At 42.7% G+C, this 23,353-nt stretch overlaps 1 protein-coding gene across 2 annotated transcripts in view; it reads left to right on the forward strand.

Moving 5' to 3' along the window:
- prex2 (phosphatidylinositol-3,4,5-trisphosphate-dependent Rac exchange factor 2) overlaps positions 1-23,353 on the forward strand; it is a 420,366-nt gene that overhangs the window by 151,804 nt on the left and 245,209 nt on the right. For both annotated transcript variants that reach the window (XM_043689238.2, XM_043689237.2), the window contains exons 18-20: positions 2,688-2,836; positions 6,658-6,743; positions 18,158-18,294. In XM_043689238.2, the coding sequence (XP_043545173.2) occupies positions 2,688-2,836; positions 6,658-6,743; positions 18,158-18,294 (372 nt within the window). The remainder of the gene's footprint in view (positions 1-2,687; positions 2,837-6,657; positions 6,744-18,157; positions 18,295-23,353) is intronic.

Genomic DNA, 23,353 nt, shown 5'->3' on the forward strand with positions numbered 1-23,353 from the left:
GAAAGATAATATTTCATTGGAGTCACACTAGCTTTCGGAGCGACGCTCCTTCGTCGAGTGATACTATCATGGTATTCCAACAGATGAAAGACTCCACAAACAATCAAGGTCTTTTTCAATGTATAATTTCAGCTATATCACACTGTGAACTTTTACTATAAATTCTGTGTCTTACAATTGTGTACTCCACAACCACCAGATGAAGGAGCGATGCTCCGAAAGCTAGTGTACTTCCAATTAAACCGGTTGGACTATAACCTGGTGTTGTGTGATTTTTAACTTTGTGCACCCCAGTCCAACACCGGCATCTCCAAATCATATTTCATTGGAGACAGATTAGACAAGGTCCACTGGAATGGAGTGGCTGTCTTATGAGCAAAGGCTAAACAGGTTGGGACTCTTACTGGAATTTATCTTGTTGAAATATTTAGGATTCTTAAAGGGCTTGACAGGGTAAATGCTGAGATGATGTTGCCCCTCATGGAAGAGTCTAGGAGAGAGGGCACATTATCAGAATAAGGCTGAAGTGAGGAGGAATTGCTTCTCTCAGAGGATTGAGAGTCTTTGGAAATCCTTACCACAGAGATCTGTGGGGGCAGACACCTGTATATTTCAGGCTGAGATAGATTATTGAGCTGTTAAGGAAGGAAGGGTTACAGGGAAAGGGCAGGAAAGTTGATGTGAGAAATGTCGGATCAGCCATGATCCTATTGAATGATGGAGCAGACTTGAGGGGCCGAATGGCCTGCTCCCGTTCCTATTTCTTAAGCTCTTATAAGGATTTATGCCATTCTCTATTAATATCCACAGCTGTTATAACGCTAAACTGATCTGGAAATTGAGTTTCAGTGCTGTCATCCATTGAGACTTCAATCCTGAGTAGGATATTAAACTATTTTATGGTTCAGTTGTTCATATTTTTTTGTTGTACATTATGTCGATCTCCTGTGGCATTGCACAGAGGAGTAAAGACCAAGAATATATGTGAACTAAGGTTATTAAAGGGGAAAGGGAGCAGCAATGTGATGTGGGATAAGGAGGTGAGGAAGGAAGAAGGAGACAATGAAAGGGAGGGGGGATGTGGGTGTTTGGAGAAGAATTGCAGACAAGGGCAGGTATGTGTAGGAAGAGGGAATAGCTGCACACAGGCTTTAGAAGCTGTAGATAGGCATTCTTGATAGGTATCACAATATACCGCTAACCAAGCTTGGTATTATTCCGTCTGAATATCAATATCTTTAGTACTTTGGAGGTCTATCTGGATTCATGATGGTGACTCAGTGGTTAACACTGCTGCCTCACGGCATTAGGGACCCGCGTTCAATTCCAGCCTCAGGTGACTGTCTGTGTGGAGTTTGCACATTCTCCCTGTGACTGCATGGGTTTCCTCCAGGTGCTCTGGTTTCTTCCCACAATCCAAAGATATGCAAGTTAGGTGAATTGGCCATGATAAATTGCCCTGCAGTGTTTAGGGGTGTGTAGGTTAGGTGCATTAGTCAGGAGAAATGTAGAGTAATAGGGTAAGGGAATGGGTCTGGGTGGGTCACTCTTTGGAGGGCCAAGTGTAGATTTGTTGGGTGAAATGATGTGATGGCATTTTACTGAGCTTGTTGATACAAATATTCATAGGGAAATACTTTAGGAAAAGTGAGGATGCAGGCACAGGATAGGTGGAATGGAGGATTCTTTGCATTGTGCGTTATAGAACTTGTACTTTTCACTTGCCTTTATTCACCTCTGTGTGGGCAAAGAAGGATTTTACTCGGACATTTCTGACTGTCAGTGCCTTGGAAGGTTGTATTCTCCCAAGAGGTTACTTAGGAGTATATTCCACCAAGGGACTGTATGCAGTTTTAGTGTAGTTTACTGTCGGATTCCCGTTGCATATGTTAGTCTTCTGAACCTTGGGTCCAGGCTTTCCCCACATCAAGTTCAGGAAAATTTAGATGAGAATCACGATGGGTTGCTCTCTGAGGGTTTGGATTTGGGCAGAAGGATGGACGCAGATGACCCACCTGAGCACACATTAGATTAGATTAGTTACAGTGTGGAAACAGGCCCTTCGGCCCAACAAGTCCACACCGACCCGCCGAAGCGCAACCCACCCAGACCCCATTCTCCTACATTTACCCCTTCACCTAACACTACAGGCAATTTAGCATGGCCAATTCACCTGACCTGCACATCTTTGGACTGTGGGAGTAAACCGGAGCACCCGGAGGAAACCCACGCAGACACGGGGAGAATGTGCAAACTCCACACAGTCAGTCGCCTGAGGCAGGAATTGAACCCAGGTCTCTGGCGCTGGGAGGCAGCAGTGCTAACCACTGTGCCACCGTGCCACCCACATTAGGAAACAAAGGCAGGAAAAGAATAAGTGTCAATTTAATTTTAAGAAAATTAAATGCACAGAAATGAAAAGAAATCCTGAGATAATAGAAACGTTCTATATTATAATTGATTTTTAGAAAATTGACTTCAAATATAACAAGTGTGGATTTTTCAGGAAAGTTCCATTCGCGGGATGGTGTTTGAAATGATTGCCTGCACTGATGGAAATGTTTAAACAGACTTTACGTGAACCTTTTCGCTCTGATACCACGGAACATGTTCCATTGTTTATGTAACGGTTTTTTAGTTTGTGAATTAATCATCTGTGCATTGCATTTTCTGTGACCTCATTGTAGATGGCAGGTCTAGAGGTTGGGAAGAAAATTTTTGCCATTAATGGGGATGTGGTTTTCCTGCGACCCTTTCAGGAAGTTGAATGTTTCCTGCAGCAGTGCTTCAATAGAAAGAGGCCACTCCGACTGCATCTGAGCACAAAACCACGAGAGTAAGTCATGTGGGCGTTTGGCATTTAAATTTAATGATTGAATTGCTGCTCCAAAAACTAACTTTCCTTTTATCTTTCTTTGTGGGAGAGTTGGTCCTGGAACGTGCTGTGCTATCACAGCACCAGGTCTCCAGGGGGAAAATGCTATCCATCCAATTCAACAACAGAAGAGTACATTTTTAAAAACTCAGCACACACCGGCTTGTCTCCAGTTCAGAACGAGTGGCTTGATGCTGTTTCTCAGATTCATGTCATATTCTAGCACCTCCTGCTGTTCAGCTGAAACTATAAAACTCTTTAATGTGCAGAGAATATGTTTGGTTTGATTTGATTTAAGCTTTATCGTCACATGTTCGGAAGAACAGAACTACAGGAGTACAGTAAAAAATTTGCAATACCACCACACACAGTACAAAGGTCCCCAGGTACAAAACTAAGGTACAGAGAAACTTAAAGTTAAAAGTAAAGCATTACTTTTGTTCTTAGTATAAGTGGGAAAATAAAGAAATACATTTGCAAGTTAACATTACAGTCCTTCCTAACATTCAGTGGAATAATAAGGGATAAAAGTAAAAGTTCAACAGAAGTTCTTTCTTAAGTGCGCTCCTTGTAAGGGCTCGGTCTCCCCTGCTTTGGCCCTCCAGCCGACACTGCTCCAGGCCCACAGCCCCTTCCCCACACACTGCGCCGTCCTGCCGACCCTGGTCCTGGCCTACAGCTGATGCCTCACTCTCTACAGAACTCCAACTGGGCTCATCTTACTCTTTTGAAAACTGATAAATGTGCAGAGAATATGAAAAGATACAGCAGAATTAATCTTATTCCACTTTCACAAATTACCAATGTACCTGAAAAACATACTCATGACAAAAATGAACAGTTTTACTCCGAGCAATAGTTCTATTTGAAAGTAGGCAGAGAGGAGGTGTTTCTTAAATGAATGTTTGTGAAAAATGTCACTTTAAATCTTATTCTGGACTATCATTTTAATTTTCTTGTGTGTGTTTTGTAGAAGCAAATAATAAAAACACATTCCGTGTAGTTAGTGTAAACCGTACTTCAGTTTGGAATTATTCATTAAATACATCAGAATGTCAAGCTGTGATGACAGGAGAAACAGCTAGTTCAATGAGAAATGAATGCCACAACCTGTTAAATAAGAATTCTTTCTTTTTTCTCTTTGAGTATTCACTAGATAGTGTCATTCAGCACAGAAACAAGTCCTTCAGTCTAACCAGTTCCCACAAACCATGATGGGTGGCATGGTGGCTCAGTGGTTAACACTGCTGCCTCATAGCGCCAGGGACCCAGATTCAATTCTAGCCTCGTGTGACTGTCTGTGTGGAGTTTGCATGTTCTCCCTGTGTCTGCGTAGGCTTCCTTCCACAGACATGCAGGTCAGGTGAATTGGCCATGCTAAATTGCCCATAGTGTTAGGTGCATTAGTCAGGGGTAGAAATGGGTTTCAGTGCATTACTCTCTGGAGAGTTGTTGGGCTGAAGGGCCTGTTTCCACACTGTAGTGAATCTAATCTAATCCCAAGATAAACTAGTCCCACCAGGCTGCTCTTGGACTGTATCCTTTCAAACCTTGGCTGCTCATGAACTTATCCAAATGTCTTTTAAACGTTACACCTGTACCTGTATCCATCCCTTCCTCTTGCAGTTCATTCCACACTCAAACCACTCTCTATGTAAAAAAAATGTTGCCCCTCGTGTCATTTTTAAATCTTTCTCCTCTCACCTAAAAATAGGCCCTCTGTCTTGAAATCCCCCAGCCTTGGGAGAAATTCGCCTGTCCTTCATCTTATCTATCTCCCACATGATTTTAAAACCTCTATAAGGACACCCCTCAACCTCCTACACTCCAGGTGGCACTGTAGCTGTGAAGCCACCACACAAACTTCCTACTTGGGCTACTTGCCTTTGTTTCATGGCAAGGCTTCCAACTGGGATCTGCAATCCAGCTGTTCCGAAAGTGCCCCACAATGTGAGCTCCCCTGGCACTGACTTTGATTAATCTTGTGTTGGATACCTGATGACCACATTCAGAGAAATGAGAATGGGATGGCTATGATCATTCCCTCCTGATTCATTTCAATGACAATCATCAGGTTCTGCCTCCTGGACTCATAACCACTTCCCACTTGGTTTGCGAAGATCTCAGACCCCATCCTGTGGACCAGCATCGAGCAATGAATATTTGACACAATGGCTCAGCTGATCCGCTTTGTCCTTGCAACATACTGTTGGTGGAATGAATTGAAACATTCGCCATCTTTTGTAATAATTAGATTAGATTAGATTAGAATAGATTCCCTACAGTGTGGAACCAGGCCCTTCAGCCCAACGAGCCCAAACTGATCCTCCGAAGAGCAACCCACCCAGACCCATTCCCTACATTTACCTCTGCACCTAGCACTGTGGGAAATTTAGCATGGCCAATTCACCTAACCTGCACATCTTTGGACTGTGGGAGGAAACCAGAGCACCCGGAGGAAACCCACACAGATACGGGGAGAATGTGCAAACTCCACACAGACAGTTGCCCGAGGCAGGAATTGAACCTGGGTCCCTGGTGCTGTAAGGCAGCAGTGCTAATCACTATCAATGAGAATCCCCATGATATTCTTATAGTCATTATTGTCCCTCATAACCATAAATCTTTAATAATTACTATAATCCCATTGGTCAGATTCTGACATTTCTGGCTCAGTGGTTAGCAGTGCTGCCTCACAGTACTAGGGTCCCAGGTTCGATTCCAGCCTCGGGTGACTGTCTGTATGGAGTTTGCACATTCTGACCCGTGTCCGCGTGGGTTTCCTCCCACAGTCCAAAGATGTGCAGGTCAAGTTATTTGGCCATTCTAAGTTGCCCATAGTGTTAGGTGAATTAGTCAGAGGGAAATGGGTCTAGGTGGGTTACTGTTCGGGGGGCCGGGGGCCGATCGATAGTCAATTTGTTTCCACACTGTAGGGAATCTAATCAAAAATGTCAAATTCAGAATGGAAGACTTGCATGTGATTGAGAAGCTGGATTGGAGAACGCAGTTAAAGGAGAGATTCTGTCGTGTTGTTCAGTGTGATGCTGTTTCTTACACCCTTGAGTATTTTCTCCATCTTCAACAACTATCTTTTGTAACATCTATTACACTTTCACTAACCCCCTCATCAGTCCACAGTATAACTTGTTCCCCCGCACCTCCCCCCGCTCCATATCTTTGACTTGTAGTTTGGGAGATGCCAGTGTAATGGTCTTCCCTTTAACCTTTTGTTTGTCTTTAGAAGCAGAAATTGTCACCCTAGTTTAAGTTTTGAATTCCCTAACCAGCCCAGTGCCCTGCTGGAGGGAAGGTGTAACTCCAGGATGTCTATATTACATATATATTTGAATTTCCTTTCTGTCTTTTTTCCCCTCTTTGTGTTAAGGTATTTGTTTGCCTTTTAATTTTCTGTTCTTTTGACTGGTCACGTCCAAGGTGTGTAAAGGACAGTGGAAATGCTGAATGAACTGTTCATTCTCAAATTGTTATGTTTACCTCAAACAAATTGCTACCTTAATTCCGAGTTGTGCCATGGGAATTAGAAAAAAGCAACACAACAGAAAGGAAAGTATTTGTGTATTGCACTATAGTGTCAACCCATTTACAGAAATGATCAAAATTAGCTTGTGTTGCCTCTACCAATGTTTTATGTTAATCTGTGACCTGTAATTAGACTGTTGAAAACCATTTTTAAAATGATTTCTTTACTCTGAAAAGTTTCAACCTTGTAGTGTTTGTCAGAAAACAGTATTAAAAAGCAGACTGATTTTATTTAACAGGACCATAAAGATTCCAGACTCTGCAGATGGTCTTGGATTCCAGATCCGAGGATTTGGTCCATCAGTTGTCCATGCGATTGGACGAGGTAAATAGGGAACGGTTTAATGCTAGTTGCCTGCAAACACCTAACCAGCAGATGTACCCTGCTTTCAGTTAACGGTTGATCGTTTTTAGCTATGGTTAGCCTGGCACATATTCTCGATAGTCAATTTGTTTTCTTTCACATTTTGTGCTATTAAACTTGCAATTTATGTTCTGTGAATGTGGTGCATGTAATTAGCCATGAGTGAATATGATGAAATGCGTATTCCAACTCTGGAATGGTGGCTCAGGACTATCTGTACTTGTGCAGTTCTTCATGGATATACAATTGACACTGATTGTATCTTGATAATGTTAGGAATTGTAATGTTGCAGGCAATAGATCTTCATGCATACTCATCTGCCTATATTTGTTCATTGAGAGTTTACACATTTACAGTGGTTAACAGGGCTTGGAATATCCATCTGTTCCATTATTATCCCATGCTATCCAAAACAGAGAAAGCTAAAACCAGTTAATCACTGCCTTGCCAGTTACAAGATGGCTATAGACATCTGTTTGACTGCCATCGATTGCAAAACTTCAAATCAATGATTAAAAAGTTGTTTTGCTTTATAGTACAAATAAGGAAATACTCTATTTGTTTTTATTTGTAAAATGTAAATAAATGTGCCGGTGAGAGGGTTCTGAGAGTATTACAGTAACATTCTGGTGCTAAACATATTGGCATGGTTTCACATTTACTAGTCTTACTCAGACTATTTAATAATTCAAATCAAAATTTCAATACAGTGTTCTCTGAGCATTCTGTTAATTCAAGTGAGGTCACTGGGAGTATTCTCAATGAGCTCCTACCTGCAGCAATCTAGCCCGGCCATAGAAATTCAGGGGATGAGACAATGTTTGGATTTTCCTGAAACACACATACTCCTCACCTTGCGGTGTCATTAACCACAAACAGAAGACTGCAGACAGCTATCCACCAGTCTCTTTCAATAAAAGTTAGACTTCAGCTACCTGTTCTCACATAATGTATATCTTCTTGAAACAGAGAGTTGATTTTATTTAACGTACATTCTGTATAAGCAGCCAGAAAGATTGGAATGGCTAAGAAATCTGATTTGGTTAACGCACTAGGGGTAATGTGCTGATATTAAGTATCCTCCGATATGATTTCCGCCCATTGGGTGGTGTGGCACTACCACTGTGCTAAATGAAATAAACACAGAATAACTCAAACAACTCAAAACTAGGCCCACGAAGTGCTGTAGGCTATCAGCAGCCCAGATGTCCTTTGCTGTTTCATTCCTAGTGAGCAGGGAATTCAACTTTAGTTCAATGTGGTGTGCAGGAGATTATGCCAGGGTCAATGTCAGGTGTCTCTAAAGTTGTGGTGCCAATCTTATACATGCTAGACAGTGCAGCTGGCATGTGATAGACTTGAAAGACTGATCACACCAGTCAGGGATTGTATGGAACATTAACAGCTTATAAGTTCATAAGACACAGGAGCAGAATTAGGCCATTCAGCCCATTCAGTCTGCTCCACCATTTGATCATGGCTGATATACTCCTCACCCCCAATTTCCTGCCTTCCCTCCATATCCTTTTAACCCATTACCAATTAAAAATCTCCTCTTTAAATTTATTCACTGTCCTAGCATCCAGCCCACTTTGGGATAGCGACAACTAACCATGGGAAGAAGCCACATAAATTTTGTTATCCACAATAATGAATGGCAAATAGCAGTCATACTACTCAAGTGCCCAGCAACAACCATCTCTATCAAGAGGACATCTAACCATTTCCTTTTGATATTCATTGGAATGACATATGGCTGAATCCTTCACTGCCAACACCTTGGGAATGCATAAACCAGAAACCTATCGGGATTAGCCTTGTAAATAATGGGGCTATAACAGCTGGTCAGATGCTATGAATTCAATGATGAGGAAGTCACCTTCTGATTCCCCAGCATCGATATATAACAAGTCAGCTGTGCAATGGAGTGCTCACTGATACTTGGACAAGTGCTACTCCCTCCTGCACTGGTACACAGTAAAAATAGGATGTACCACACCAACTTGCTAAGACTCCTAGTACCTTGCACACCTCAAAACCTAGAAGCACCAGGGAACAGATACAAGTGAACTCCAACACTTGAAAGTTTCCTTCCAAGCATTCACGATACACTTGGAGAAATATTGCTGTTATCTCACTGTCGCTCGGGTCAATGTTCCATTCTTAACAGATGTTCCTGCACTGGATGGGCTCCTGTTAATCAAGAAGGTATTTCTTTACTGCTCGCTCCTGAAAAACTATGAGTAGTCAACACGTACATCCTTGCCAATTCCACAACACAGCAAAATCAGAAACAGAGAGTGACTGCTGGGTTCAGCCTGATACAGTGGCTAAGAGGGCAGATGGAGTAATTAACAGTGAGGATCAGTCCAAAGTGCTACATATGATGACTTCAGATGACAGAAGTTGATTTACAAATTGATGAAATATGAATACACAAACACTGAGCTACAATTTTTCTTCAAAAACCATTTAAGGTGAATCCATTTGTAATAAATTGTTAGAAAATAATTTTAATTCCCAAAGTTTTAGATATTTTGATTTGCAATCTGAAGAACGATTTCAGCTGATCAAAATAAACAGGAAACTAATCGTACAATTCACTTGTGTCAGAAAATTGACTGGATGTGGCAGGAGAGGCTGAAATTGGTCGTAAATAATACTACAATAACAGAAAAATAATTACTGATCTAATGAAATGAATAGGGAATTGATTAAGGTGAATTAAATTGTAAAGACTACATTGCCCAAAGGATATTTTTATTATAATTCTGTATTTGGTTGATGAATAGAGGAATACAATTCTGCAGATACTGAAAATCTGAAATATAAACTGGAAGAGTTTAGGTATCACAGCATCTGTGAAGACACAAAAAAAGTTAATATTTCAAGTTAGTGACATTTCATCATATTATGACCAAGGCTTGGAGAGGGATACATCAATTCCTTTCTTGTCCCACTTCTCCATTATTCGTAACAAATTTTGAATTTCATCAGCTTGATGAATTGGTCTGTTACATTGTTTTTAGGCTGCTTCTGATTCAGAAACAATTCCACCAGATTTATTTTGTCAGCACAAAATAATTAGTTTAATGCAAAAAAAACCTGCTCAAGCAAACATGCAATAATTATTGACAAAATGGGTATATCTTATAATCTAACATCCTAAACTTAACATGAGGCAAGTATAGTTAATAGACAAACACCCCATAGAACACATGACACATAATCAAGACAGATCTGTGGATTCCTCAGCAACACTGCCTACTCTGTGGGTCAACAAATCTCATTAAAACCTCATAAGGGATTATGAAGTTTGGCTTTCAAACTCCATTTAGAGCTGCTCTGGATTGCTTCAAATACTACTTATATTTTGGGGGTTCACCTTCCTTGGCTGTGTCTATATACTCCTGGATTCAAGATTATATATATAACAGCGTTTACATACAAACTACAGCTTTTTTCACAAATAGTGAGCTTCATCGAGTCAGTACTGCCACTGGGTTTGTTTCCTGAGTTCTAACCGTATTCCGTTGCCCCAGGATGTTTGAACACCATTGTAAACCTTGCAACAACAACAACAACAGCAATACTCTGACCCCAGGGAAAACAAAGCATTGCGTCCAGTGGTTAGATTTAAAATGTAGCAACCCCTGGAACTATCTGTTCCCTGAAAGCTGATATTTTATTGAGAACTGGCTCCGACAGCACAGAATGTGTACAAAATAAAAGAATTAGTCATGATCAAGAGAGATGAATCATTAATTTATGATTCCCTGTCACACTATTGTAATGGTGTCTTGTGTGTAATAGCAAATATTTAGTTGTAGCTATCAAAAGTCTTTCTGGCTTTGCACAAAGAAATGATCTGGAATAGTTATTTGTTTATGGGAATTAATACCTTGAATCTGCAGCACAGAAACAGGCCATTTGGTTCAACTGCTATACAAAACACTTTCTACTCTACAACTATCTTTCCCCACTTTCATTATCACTGCGCAGCACGGTGGCTCAGTGGCTAGCACTGCTGCCTCACAGCACCAGGGTCCCAGGTTCCATTCCTGCTTTGGGTGACTGTCTGTGTGGAGTTTGTACATTCTCCTATGTCTGTGTGTGTTTCCTCCGGGTGCTCCGGTTTCCTCCCACAGTCCCAAGATATGCAGGTCAGGTGAATTGGCTGTGGGAAGTTGCCCATAGTGTTAGATGCATTAGTCAGAGGGAGGTTGGTCTGGATGGGTTGCTCTTTGGAGGATCAGAATGGGCTGAAGGGCCTGTTTCCACACTGTAGGGGATCAAATCTAATCACTTGCTAGCCATTCCACATCATTCTATTCTCTTGATTGATTTACTGTCATGTGTACCGAAGTACAGTGGAAAGCTTTTTTTATGAGCAGTACAGTCAGATCATAGTGAGCAAAGATGCACAGATCAAAAAGACTTAGAGGCATTCAATTAAGTGCTGGAATCAATGGGAATCAGGGCACAAACTGAATTGGATCGACTGAAACAAATCCATTCTGGCAGCAAGTTTACTAGTGAAATCTGGTAAAGAAATTCCTCCTTCATTCTTTATTGCTGGCATAGACTTGATGGTTGAGAGGCATTCTGTGCCCTTTTTTTTATTCACTCGGATGTGGGTATCACTGGCTGGGCTAGCATTTTTATTGCCCATTCCTCGTTGCCCTTGAGAAGGTGGGGGTGAGCTGCCTTCTTGAACTGCTACAGTCCATTTGCTGTCGGTTGACCCACATTCCCCTGAGGAAGGGAATTCCAGGATTTTGACCCAGTGACACTGAAGGAACAATGACATATTTTCAAGTCAGAATGGTCAGTGGCTCGGAGGGGAACTTGTAAGTAGTGATATTCCCATGTATCTGCTGCCCTTGGCCTTCTAGATGGAAGTGTCGTGGGTTTGGAAGGTGCTGCATAAGGACCTTTGGTGAACTTCTGCAGTGCACCTTGTAGATAGTACACACTGCTGCTACTGAACGTTGGTGTGGCGATTTGTGGATGTGATGTCAATCAAGTAGGTTACTTTGTCTTGGATGGTGTCAAGCTTCTTGACGGTTGCTGGAGCTGCACCCATCCAGGCAAGTGGGGAATATTCCATCACATTCCTGACTTGTGCCTTGTAGACAGTGGACAGGCTTTGGTGAGTCAGGAGGTGAAGTATTTGTGGCTGTGTTCCTAGCTTCTGACCTCCTTTTGTGTTCATGTGGCAAGTCCAGTTGAGCTTCTAGTTAATGGTAACCCCAAGGATGTTGATAGTGGGGGATTCATTGATGGTAATGCTGTTGAATGTCAATGGACATCTTTTGTCAGCCCAAGCCTAGATATTGTCCAGATCATGTTGCATTTGAACATGGACAGCTTCAGTCTCTGAGAGGTAATGAAAGGTCCTGAACATTGTGCAATCATTGGTGAACACCTCCACTTCTGACCATATGATGGAGGGAAGGTCATTGAGGAAGCAGCTGAAGATAGTTGGGTCTAGGACAGTACCCTGAGGAACTCCTGTGGAGATGTCCTGGAGCTGAGATGATTGACCTCCAACAACCACAACCATCTTCCTATGTGGCAGTTATGACTTCAAGTCAAGATTTTGCCCCCGATTCCCATTGATTCCTGTTTTGTTTAGGGGTCTTGAGAACACTTGGTTGAATGCAGCCTTGATGTCAAGGGCTGTCACTCTCACCTACCATCTGGAATTCAGCTCTTTTGTCCATATTTGCACTTAGGCTGTATTGAGGTCAGGAGCTGAGTGGCCCTGGCGGAACCCAAGCTGGGATCTGTTAGGATACATATAGAGCCATAGAGATGTACAACACAGAAACAGACCCTTTGGTCCAACTTGTCCATGCTGACCAGATATCCCAACCTAATCCAGTCCCATTTGCCAGCTCTTGGCCCATATTCCTCCAAACCCTTCCTATTCATATACCCATCCAGATGCATTTTAAATGTTGTAATTGTACCAGCCTCCACTACTTCCTCTGGCAGCTCATTCCATACACGTACCACCCTCTGTGTGAAAAGGTTGCCCCTTAGGACCCTTTTATATCTTTCCCCTCTCACCCTAAACTTATGCCCTCTAGTTCTGGACTCCCTGACCCCAGGGAAAAGACTTTGTCTATTTATTCTATCCATGCCCCTCATGATTTTATAAACCTCGATAAGGTCATCCCTCAGCCTCCAACGCTCCAGGAAAAACAGCCCCAGGCTGTTCAGCCTGTTCAGATAGCTCAAACCCTCCAACCCTGGCAACATGCTTGTAAATCTTTTCTGAACCCTTTCAAGTTTCACAACATCTTTCCGATAGGAAGGAGACCAGAATTGCACGCAATATTCCAACAATGGCCTAACCAATGTCCTATACAGCTGTAACGCGACCTCCCTACTCCTGTACTCAATACTCTGACCAATAAAGGAAAGCATACCAAACGCCTTCTTCACTATCCTATCTACCTGCGACACCACTTTCAAGGAGCTATGAACCTGTACTCCAAGGTCTCTTTGTTCAGCAACAGTCCCGAGGACCTTACCATTAAGTGTATAAGCCCTGCTAAGATTTGCTTTCCTAAAATGCAGCACCTCATATTTATCTAAATTAAACTCCATTTGCCACTCCTCAGCCCATTGGCCCATTCAATCACGATCCTGTTGTAATCTGAGGTAACCTTCTTTGCTGTCCACTACACCTTCAATTTTGGTGTCACCTGCAAACTTACTAACTATACCTCCTATGTTCATATCCAAATCATTTATATACATGACGAAAAGTAGAGGACCCAGCACCGATCCTTGTGGCACTCCACTGGTCATAGGTTTCCAGTCTGAAAAACAACCCTCCACCACCACCCTCTGTCTTCTACCTTTGAGCCAGTTCTGTATCCAAATGGCTAGTTCTCCCTGTATTCCGTGAGATCTAACCTTGCTAATCACTCTCCCATGGGGAACCTTGTCAAATGCCTTACTGAAGTCCATATAAATCATGCCCACATCTCTGCCCTCATCAATCCCCTTTGTTACTTTTTCAGAAAACTCAATCAAATTCGTGAGATATGATTCCCCACGCACAAAGCCTATCCCTAATCCCTGTTGACTATCCCTAATCAGTCCTTGCCTTTACAAATACATATAAATCGTATCCCTCAGGATTCCCTCCAACAACTTGCCCACCACCGATGTCAGGCTCACTGGTCTATAGTTCCCTGGCTTGTCTTTACCACCTTTCTTAAATAATGGTACCACGTTAGCCAACCTCCAGTCTTCTGACACCTCACCTGTGACTATCGATGATACTACTATTTCAGCAAGGGGCCCAGCAATTACTTCCCTAGCTTCCCACAGAGTTCTGATCAGGTCTTGGGGATCTATCCACCTTTATGCATTTCACTTCCTCCTCTGTAATATGCACATTTTTCAAGATGTCACCATCTATTTCCCCACATTCTATATCTTCCATTTCTACAGTAAACACTGATGTAAGATACTTGTTTAGTATCTCCCCCATCTCCTGCGGCTCCACACAAAGGCTGCCTTGCTGATCTTTGAGGGGCCCTATTCTCTCCCTAGTTGCCCTTTTGTCCTTAATATATTTGTAAAACCCTTTTGGGTTCTGCTTACCATTATTTGCCAAAGCTATCTCATGTCCCCTTTTTGCCCTCCTGATTTCCCTCTTAAGTATACTCCTACTGCCTTTATACTCTTCTAAGGATTCACTCGATCTATCCTGTCTATACCTTACATATGCTTCCTTCTTTTTCTTAACCAAGCCCTCAATTTCTGTAGTCATCCAGCATTCCCTCTACCCATCAGCCTTCCCTTTCACCCTGACAGGAATATACTGTCTCTGGCCTCTCGTTATCTCATTTCTGAAGGCTTCCCATTTTCCAGCCGTCCTTTTACCTGTGAACATCTGCCCCCGATCAGCTTTTGAAAGTTCTTGTCAAAATTAGCTTTCCTCCAATTTAGAACTTCAACTGTTAGATCTGGTCTATCCTTTTCCATTGCTATTTTAAAACTATGTGTTAACAATGTTAATTGTGTGAGGACAAATCGAAACTAAGTCCCGGTTATTGATAGATGAATGATTGGCCTGTGGTTGATTGAGCAGTGGTTGTGGTCAGTACTTCGTAAATGGCAGCATGTGAAAATGCATTTACTGATCCTGACCAGTCTGCATGATTCTTGGAGTGACCTCTCCAAATATGTGAGCTTCCTTAGCCTGAGGACTGCTTCCCGGTTTCCTGTGTATAGATGTCTTCTGTCCTTTCTGCATCTCCTTGACCAACAACCCCAGAGTTATGTGCCATCCCTGAGAATTTTCCAGGTCAGTATCATTTCAGTGGTGTTCTAATCACAGTCCACTGCTCCTTTGGAAAGTGTCAGATAATTTTATGTCATGCAGGCTAGCTTTCACTGATGTTGGTTCCTCATGTGTTTGGAGTTCTCAGTGAGCTGTGCAATCCCTCAACACCTTGGATGGCACCTTGACGCAATCTTACAGAATCCACGCTGTCTGCCTGATAGAGTCTGAGGGTCATACAGCATGGAAACAGATCCTTCGGTCCATGCCGACCATAGTTTCTCAAATTAAAGCAGTCCCATTTCCCTGCTGATGTTGGGAGAGCCAGTGTTTCCAAGGGGTGTGAGGACAGGGGGTGGGTGCTGAGCATTTTCATAGAGTGAGGGAGGATTTAAATAATGTTGGCTGGTGAGGGAAGTGGGATCAGGGTGTGAGGTTTGATCTAAGCATTGGTATGGAGTGAAGGAGGTGGATGAATACAGTCCATTGAGGGACTAGCAGTCTCTGGTGGGTAGTGCTGGGGCTTTGGTTGGTTAACACTGATATTGGAATGAGGCTGTGCTGTCTCTGTTTAAAACATCCAAAGCTAATGAACTGAAGGCATAGCGTCATTCCACAATGCAGCAGAGTACTGGCACCTCACTCGCTCCCTGGATCAATGGTGCTGGAAGAGCTCTTCCAGCACCATTGATCCAGAATCTGGTTTCCAGCATCTGCAGTCATTGTTTTTACCTCACTCGCTCCCTGCCTACCCATTTCTATTCAGTGCTGTATCCTGCTGGGGTTGGTAGCAAAGCATGCAAAGGGCCTACATCAACATCAGACACTTATGTATATCTGGGAAATCATTGGAATATCTGGGCCAATGTTTTAATTTGAGTTGGTGTACTATCATTGCAATCTGTGTATGGGCTCTTGTGTGATAATATCCTTACCTCTGAGCCAGGAGGCCTGGGTTCATGTCCCACATGTTCCAGAGTTGTGTCATAACATCACTGAGCTGATTGATTAGAAAGTGTTTGTTTTGTAACTACTCAGATTGAAGTATAAATGAACTTATTCATGTTATTTTAAAAATCAGGTTTGCCTTCATACAAAATATGAAGGCAGCTTGATCAACGCGATCAGCTCCATGACCTCCTGTCAGTTTGTTCAAAACAGCAATAACAATTTGCATTTATATTACACCTTTATTATTGAATATGTCCCTTGGTGCTTCACAGAAAAAAACCTAATCAGATAAAGTTTGATGCCAACCGTATTCTGAGATGTAAAAATATTTCCTAGTATCTATTTGTCAAGCATTGTACTTTCTTTCCTTTTCCATCTCTGGTTAGGCTTTGTATAATTACAAACTTGATGGGCAAAATGGCTTTTTTCCCAGCTTCTGATTAATTATATCCTTACGTTCCTTCATTTTAGGTAAATTACAGTCTTTATATTGTGTTGTCACACCCTCTAGTTCCACTACCAAATTCTACCTTGTATATTTTGTATGAAGGCAAACCTGATTTTTAAAATAACATGAATAAGTTCATTTACATTGTTTAAATTTGACCAGAATGACTGGCTCTATCTGCTTTATCAAGTCTAATTCGAAATTTTATACTTGTTACCTTCTTTGCATCCTCTATGTTTATAGGAATGTGGGGCATTGTAATTGATGTGAAAACAGCAGTGGTAGATAGGGAGCAATGCTAGTAACTGTATATGGCATGGTGATTCAGTGGTTAGCACTGCCACCACATAGCGCCAGGGACCTCAATTTGATTCCACCCTCAGGCGACCGTGTCTGTGTGGAATTTGCACATTCTCCCCGTGTCTGCGTGGGTTTCCTCTGTGTGCTCTGGTTTCCTCCCACAATCCAAAGATGTGCAGGTTAAGTGGAGTGGCCATGGAGAATGCAGGCTGACAGGGATAGGGTGGGGTGGTGAGTCTGGGTAAGTGTGGACTTGATGGGCTGAAAGGCCTGCTTCCATACTGTAGGGATTCTATGATTTAATACAGCATAAGTTCTTTTTTAAACTAATCATTCTTGGTGAATTGCCTGTTGTAACTTTCTCACACTCATTGGTGTTTTACTCTTGATATGATGTTCAGAATAATATCCATTAAGCGATTGTGTAAGAATGCATTGACAATCAATTAGTTTTCACTGCTGATCTATTGAAGAGAAAAAAGTATGTATTCCTTTGGATTTTTCAGTCAACAGTGAAGAGCCAGTGCTTACCATTGACTTGAAAAATGTTGTTCTCAAGTTTACTTGCCTGTTGGTCATCAATTTCCCAATATGTGGGATAATTATTTCCCAATGATTATCATGCCACCTTTATTCTGGTCAATCAACTGGGGATCCAGAAATACTGGAGTCATCATACAGGGTGATCAGAGGGATTGATAGCACAGTACTGGGTCCCTACATCTGGGTGAACAATTGAAGTTCCCAGAGATGTGTTATAACCCTATCCAGGTTGATAACAAACAAATACTGATCAGTGAAGGAGATTGAATAATTCTAAAGGGCAGCAAACCAGAATGCAAGAATCTTTCATCTTTTCAGTATTTTACAGAGAGGAAACTCAAAATTGTAAAATACCTGTCAGAATAAAGCAGAAACTGAAATAGCAAAAGCCTTTCAGAAAATAAGTAAAAAATCAGTTTTAATTTGTTAAACTATCTACGGAACCTATTCATAGAATGGAATGAATCCTAGACTTATGTAATATTGGTGTGTCAGGGACAGATTGTTCAGTAATAGTTATGACAGAGTAAGCTGCTAAAAGTTCAATTACACCCAATTCAACAAGGCCATTCGGTGAAGTGGAAACTGTATTGATCGCATCTTCAAAGATTACAGCAGCGTACTGCATGGAGAAAGACAACTTCTGGATTTTAGCCATTGTGTGTGCCAATATCATAATTTGTGATCAGTTTTGCACACTAATGAAGACAAATGCTGACAGTTTCTTGTTGCAACGAATTGAAATTCTAATATCAGTTTCATTTATCTGAGAAAAAGGTAGCAAGGTCAACTGTTCGAATGCCCTTTTCTTCCCTATTATACAGGAACTGTGGCAGCTGTGGCTGGGCTGTATCCTGGACAATGCATCATCAAGGTAAATGGGATTAATGTCAGCAAAGAGAGTCATGCAAGTGTGATTGCTCATGTCACAGCCTGTCGCAAACACAAGCGCCCTTCACAAGTAAGTCACTTTGTCATTTTTGCTTCTTTAGTAAACCAGTTTAAAAAAAATCTGTTAAGAATATTGGAGTACTCTTTACATCTTGGGAAGAAACATCTTATATCTTTGTGGGTAGCGTAGGCATTGGATGGTCAACTTCTGGGATCACATATTAAGTTTAAATCTGTGTGTCTGTTAATTAGTAGATACTTAGATGGTCCTAAATTTAGTAAATTAATTTAAATGCACTGAAAATTTACTATCATCAAGGTGGTGACATGGTGGCTCAGTGGTTAGCACTGCTGCCTCAGCACTAGGGGCCCAGGTTTGATACCAGGCTCAGGCAGCTGTCTATGTGGCATTTTCACATTCTCCCTGTGTCAGAATGGGTTTCCTCCCACAATCCAAGGATGTGCAGGTTAGGTGGATTGGCCAAGCTAACTTGCTCATAGTGTTCAGGGATGTATAGGTTGGGTGCATTAGTCAGGGGTAAATGTAGAGGAATGGATCTGGGTGGGTTACTCTCTCGAGCGTCAGTTTGGATTTGTTGGGCCGAATGGCCTGTTTCCACTGTGTAGAGATTCTATGATCCTATTATAGGTATTGAAGAAGGATATGGAAAATATAGAAGATATCTATGGAGGGAAATAGATGGTGACATCTTGCAAAATGTCCAGATTACAGAGGAGGAAGTGCTGGATGTCTTGAAATGGTTAAAGGTGGATACATCCCCAGGACCTGATCAGGTGTACGCGAGAACTCTGTGGGAAGCTAAGGAAGCAATTGCTGGGCCTCTTGCTGAGATATTTGTATCATCGATAGTCACAGGTGAGGTGCCAGAAGACTGGAGGTTGGCAAACATGGTGCCACTGTTTAAGAAGGGCGGTAAAGACAAGCCAGGGAACTATAGACCAGTGAGCCTGACCTCGGTGGTGGGCAAGTTGTTGGAAGGAATCCTGAGGGACAGGATGTACATGTATTTGTAAAGGCAAGGACTGATTTGGGATAGTCAACGTGGCTTTGTGCATGGCAAATCATGTCTCACAAACTTGATTGAGTTTTTTGAAGAAGTAACAATGAAGATTGATGAGGGCAGAGCAGTAGATGTGATCTATATGGACTTCAGTAAAGCGTTCGACCAAGGTTCCCCATGGGAGACTGATTAGCAAGGTTAGGTCTCATGGAATACAGGGAGAACTAGCCATTTGGATACAGAACTGGCTCAAAGATAGAAGACAGAGGGTGGTGGTGGAGGGTTGTTTTTCAGACTGGAAGCCTGTGACCAGTGGAGTGCCACAAGGATTGGTGCTGGGCCCTCGACTTGTTGTCATTTACATAAATGATTTGGATGTGAGCATAAGAGATACAGTTAGTAAGTTTGCAGATGACACCAAAATTGGAGGTGTGGTGGACAGCGAAGAGGGTTACCTCAGATTACAACAGGATCTTGACCAGATGGGCCAATGGGCTGAGAAGTGGCAGATGGAGTTTAATTCAGATAAATGCGAGTTGCTGAATTTTGGGAAAGCAAATCTTAGCAGGACTTATAGACTTAATGGTAAGGTCCTAGGGAGTTTGCTGAGCAAAGAGACCTTGGAGTGCAGTTTCATAGCTCCTCGAAAGTGGAGTCGCAGGTAGATAGGATAGTAAAGAAGGCGTTTGGTAAGCTTTCCTTTATTGGTCAGAGTATTGAGTACAGGAGTTGGGAGGTCATGTTGCGGCTGTGCAGGACATTGGTTAGGCCACTGTTGGAATATTGCGTGCAATTCTGGTCTCCTTCCTATCGGAAAGATGTTGTGAAACTTGAAAGGGTTCAGAAAAGATTTACAAGGATGTTGCCAGGGTTAGAGGATCTGAGCTACAGGGAGAGGCTGAACAGGCTGGGGCTGTTTTCCCTGGAGCGTCGGAGGCTGAGGGGTGACCTTATAGAGGTTTCCAAAATTATGAGGGGCATGGATAGGATAAATAGACAAAGTATTTTCCCTGGGGTCGGGGAGTCCAGAACTAGAGGGCATAGGTTTAGGGTGAGAGGGGAAAGATATAAAAGAGACCTAAGGGGCAACTATTTCATGCAGAGGGTGGTACGTGTATGGAATGAGCTGCCAGAGGATGTGGCGGAGGCTGATACAATTGCAACATTTAAGAGGCATTAGGATGGGTATATGAATAGGAAGGGTTTGGAGAGATATGGGCCGGGTGCTGGCAGGTGGGACTAGATTGGGTTGGGATATCTGGTCGGCATGGACGGATTGGACCGAAGGGCCTGTTTCCATGCTGTACATCTCTATGACTCTATGACTTTAAGTATCATGGTGATGGATCAGACCTCCAAAGTGTTTGCAGATGTGATAAACTTTAAATTACAAAATGTGTTTTATTATAAAAGAGGACACATAGCTAAAAATGACTGTGGTGTAAATTCAGTGGCTGTGTGTGGAGAGGAACCCTGGACTGTCACATCTGATGGTGCCAAGGGAACATCAAACAGCACCCACTTGAAAGAGAGAGTGACAATTAAAAACCACCTGGATCTCAAATTTGAGACAGTCTCAAATTGCAGAAAAGCTGTGTTTTTCCCCTTTTAGGACTACACAAGAATAGGCATTGAAACCCTATTGTAACCCTGATATGTTAGTGTGTGTTAGTGGACTCCCATGCTGTGAAGGTCACAGATAAAAGAATTTCAGTTAACCTGTGAAGCCAAGAATCACAAAATGCACTGCTCAATGACTGATGCTGCCAGTATCACCCAACCTTCCACTATTTAGTCTTGATTAACAACCCGTTGACCGAACTGTATATTTTTTCACTTGTTTTTTTTGCACTCATTTGTCATTTCTAATCTGTTTAGTGTAATTATTCCTTAATGCATTTAGTAACTAATAAACTCTCTCTTTCCCCAACTCAAGACAGCCTGCTTCAATAACCTCCTTTCAAAGCGCAAATGTACTTGGTCAACCGACCGACTCCCACAGCTACCTAGACTACACCTCCTCCCACCCTGCCCCCTGTAAAAATGCCATCCCATATTCCCAATTCCTTCATATCCGCCGCATCTGCTCCCAGGAGGACCAGTTCCAAAAACGTACAACCCAAATGGCTTCCTTCTTCAAGGATCGCAATTTCCCCCCAGACGTGGTCGACGATGCCCTCCACCGCATCTCTTCCACTTCCCTCTCCTCCACCCTTGAGCCCCGCCCCTCCAATCGCCACCAGGACAGAACCCACTGGTCCTCACCTACCACCCCACCAACCTCCATGTACAGCGTATCATCCGCCATCATTTTCGCCACCTCCAAACGGACCCCACTACCAGGGATATATTTCCCTCCCCTCCCCTATCAGCATTCCGAAAAGACCACTCCCTCCGTGACTCCCTCGTCAGGTCCACACCCCCCACCAACCCAACCTCCACTCCCGGCACCTTCCCCTGCAACCGCAAGAAATGCAAAACTTGTGCCCACACCTCTCCCCTTACTTTCCACCAAGGCCCCAAGGGATACTTCCATATCCACCACAAATTCACCTGCACCTCCACACACATCATCTATTGCATTCGCTGCACCCGGTGTGGCCTCCTCTATATTGGGGAGACAGGCCGCCTACTTGCGGAACGTTTCAGAGAACACCTCTGGGACACCTGGACCAACCAACCCAACCACCCCGTGGCTCAACACTTCAACTCCCCCTCCCACTCCACCAAGGACATGCAGGTCCTTGGACTCCTCCATCACCAGACCATAGCAACACGACGGTTGGAGGAAGAGCGCCTCATCTTCTGCCTAGGAACCCTCCAACCACAAGGGATGAACTCAGATTTCTCCAGTTTCCTCATTTCCCCTCCCCCCACCTTGTCTCAGTCAAATCCCTCGAACTCAGCACCACCTTCCTAACATGCAATTTCCTTCCTGACCTCTCCGCCCCCACCCCACTCCGTCTATCACCCTCACCTTAACCTCCTTCCACTTATCGCATTTCCAACACCCCTCCCCCAAGTCCCTCCTCCCTACCTTTTATCTTAGCCTGCTGGACACACTTTCCTCACTCCTGAAGAAGGGCTTATGCCCGAAACGTCGATTCTCCTGTTCCTTGGATGCTGTCTGACCTGCTGCGCTTTTCCAGCAACACATTTTCAGCTCGGAGAAAGAGTAATGTAAATTAACTTTGTTATGACCAACCAAGAAAGGGGGCCAGTTCATCCCTCATCACTTGGAAGTTTAACAATTTGTGATGTCCTGTCTGGGGAATGACAATAAATTACAGATTACAATAATGGAAACTTTGCCTGGAGACTGGTTGCATGAAAAAGACTTTATTGACTTTGTTTGAGCAGTTGTTGCAGGAAGTAGAATTGTGAAGGAACTATGACACAATTGCACACATTAATTTGAGGCTTTTGCATAACGCTGTTACCATGATGAAGAGGTTAAAAACAGAACCGGACACAAAACATGATTGTGTTTAAGCATTGTGTTTCATTTTTCTTCTGGGCTTGTTAAGTGTTTTCATTGCAAAGTGCAGTGTCATGTACAAGTTGTGCTTCACTCGATGGATAAAGAATGCAAGTAACATCTTGTCTACTTGGCTAATGGGGAATAGATTAAAGGCCCTTTGCTCAGTCAGTTCAAAACAGCAAAAATGATTTTTATTCATATAAGTCTGTTAACATAGAAACATCACAAGATCTTCACAATGCACCGAGGTCAGCTGGACACCAAATGAAGACCCTTTGCTCTTAGCTCTAGAGGCCATGGTTAGTATTCCTTTCCTTTCAACAGGATACGTATTTAGATGAATGCATATCAAAGTTCCTGTCATGTACTTTTACTTGAATGGTGTTCGGATGGACTGAATCGGGATGGGTATATGAATAAGGAAGGTTTAGATGAATATGGGCCAAATGCTGGCAATTGAGACTAGATTAATTTAGGATATCTATTTGCCATGGATGTGTTGGACCGAAGGGTCTGTTTCTGTGCTGTACAGCTCTATTGATTCTGACTCGCCAACTGGGAAAAAAAAACTCGTGACAACATAGGCTTTCCATTTATATTAAAAACGGTGACTGTAAAGTGTCTTT

The sequence above is a fragment of the Chiloscyllium plagiosum genome, unplaced genomic scaffold (assembly GCF_037043375.1).
Source record: "Chiloscyllium plagiosum isolate Xiang-an unplaced genomic scaffold, Cpla_swu_hap1 HiC_scaffold_4, whole genome shotgun sequence".
NCBI classification, from domain to species: domain Eukaryota; kingdom Metazoa; phylum Chordata; class Chondrichthyes; order Orectolobiformes; family Hemiscylliidae; genus Chiloscyllium; species Chiloscyllium plagiosum.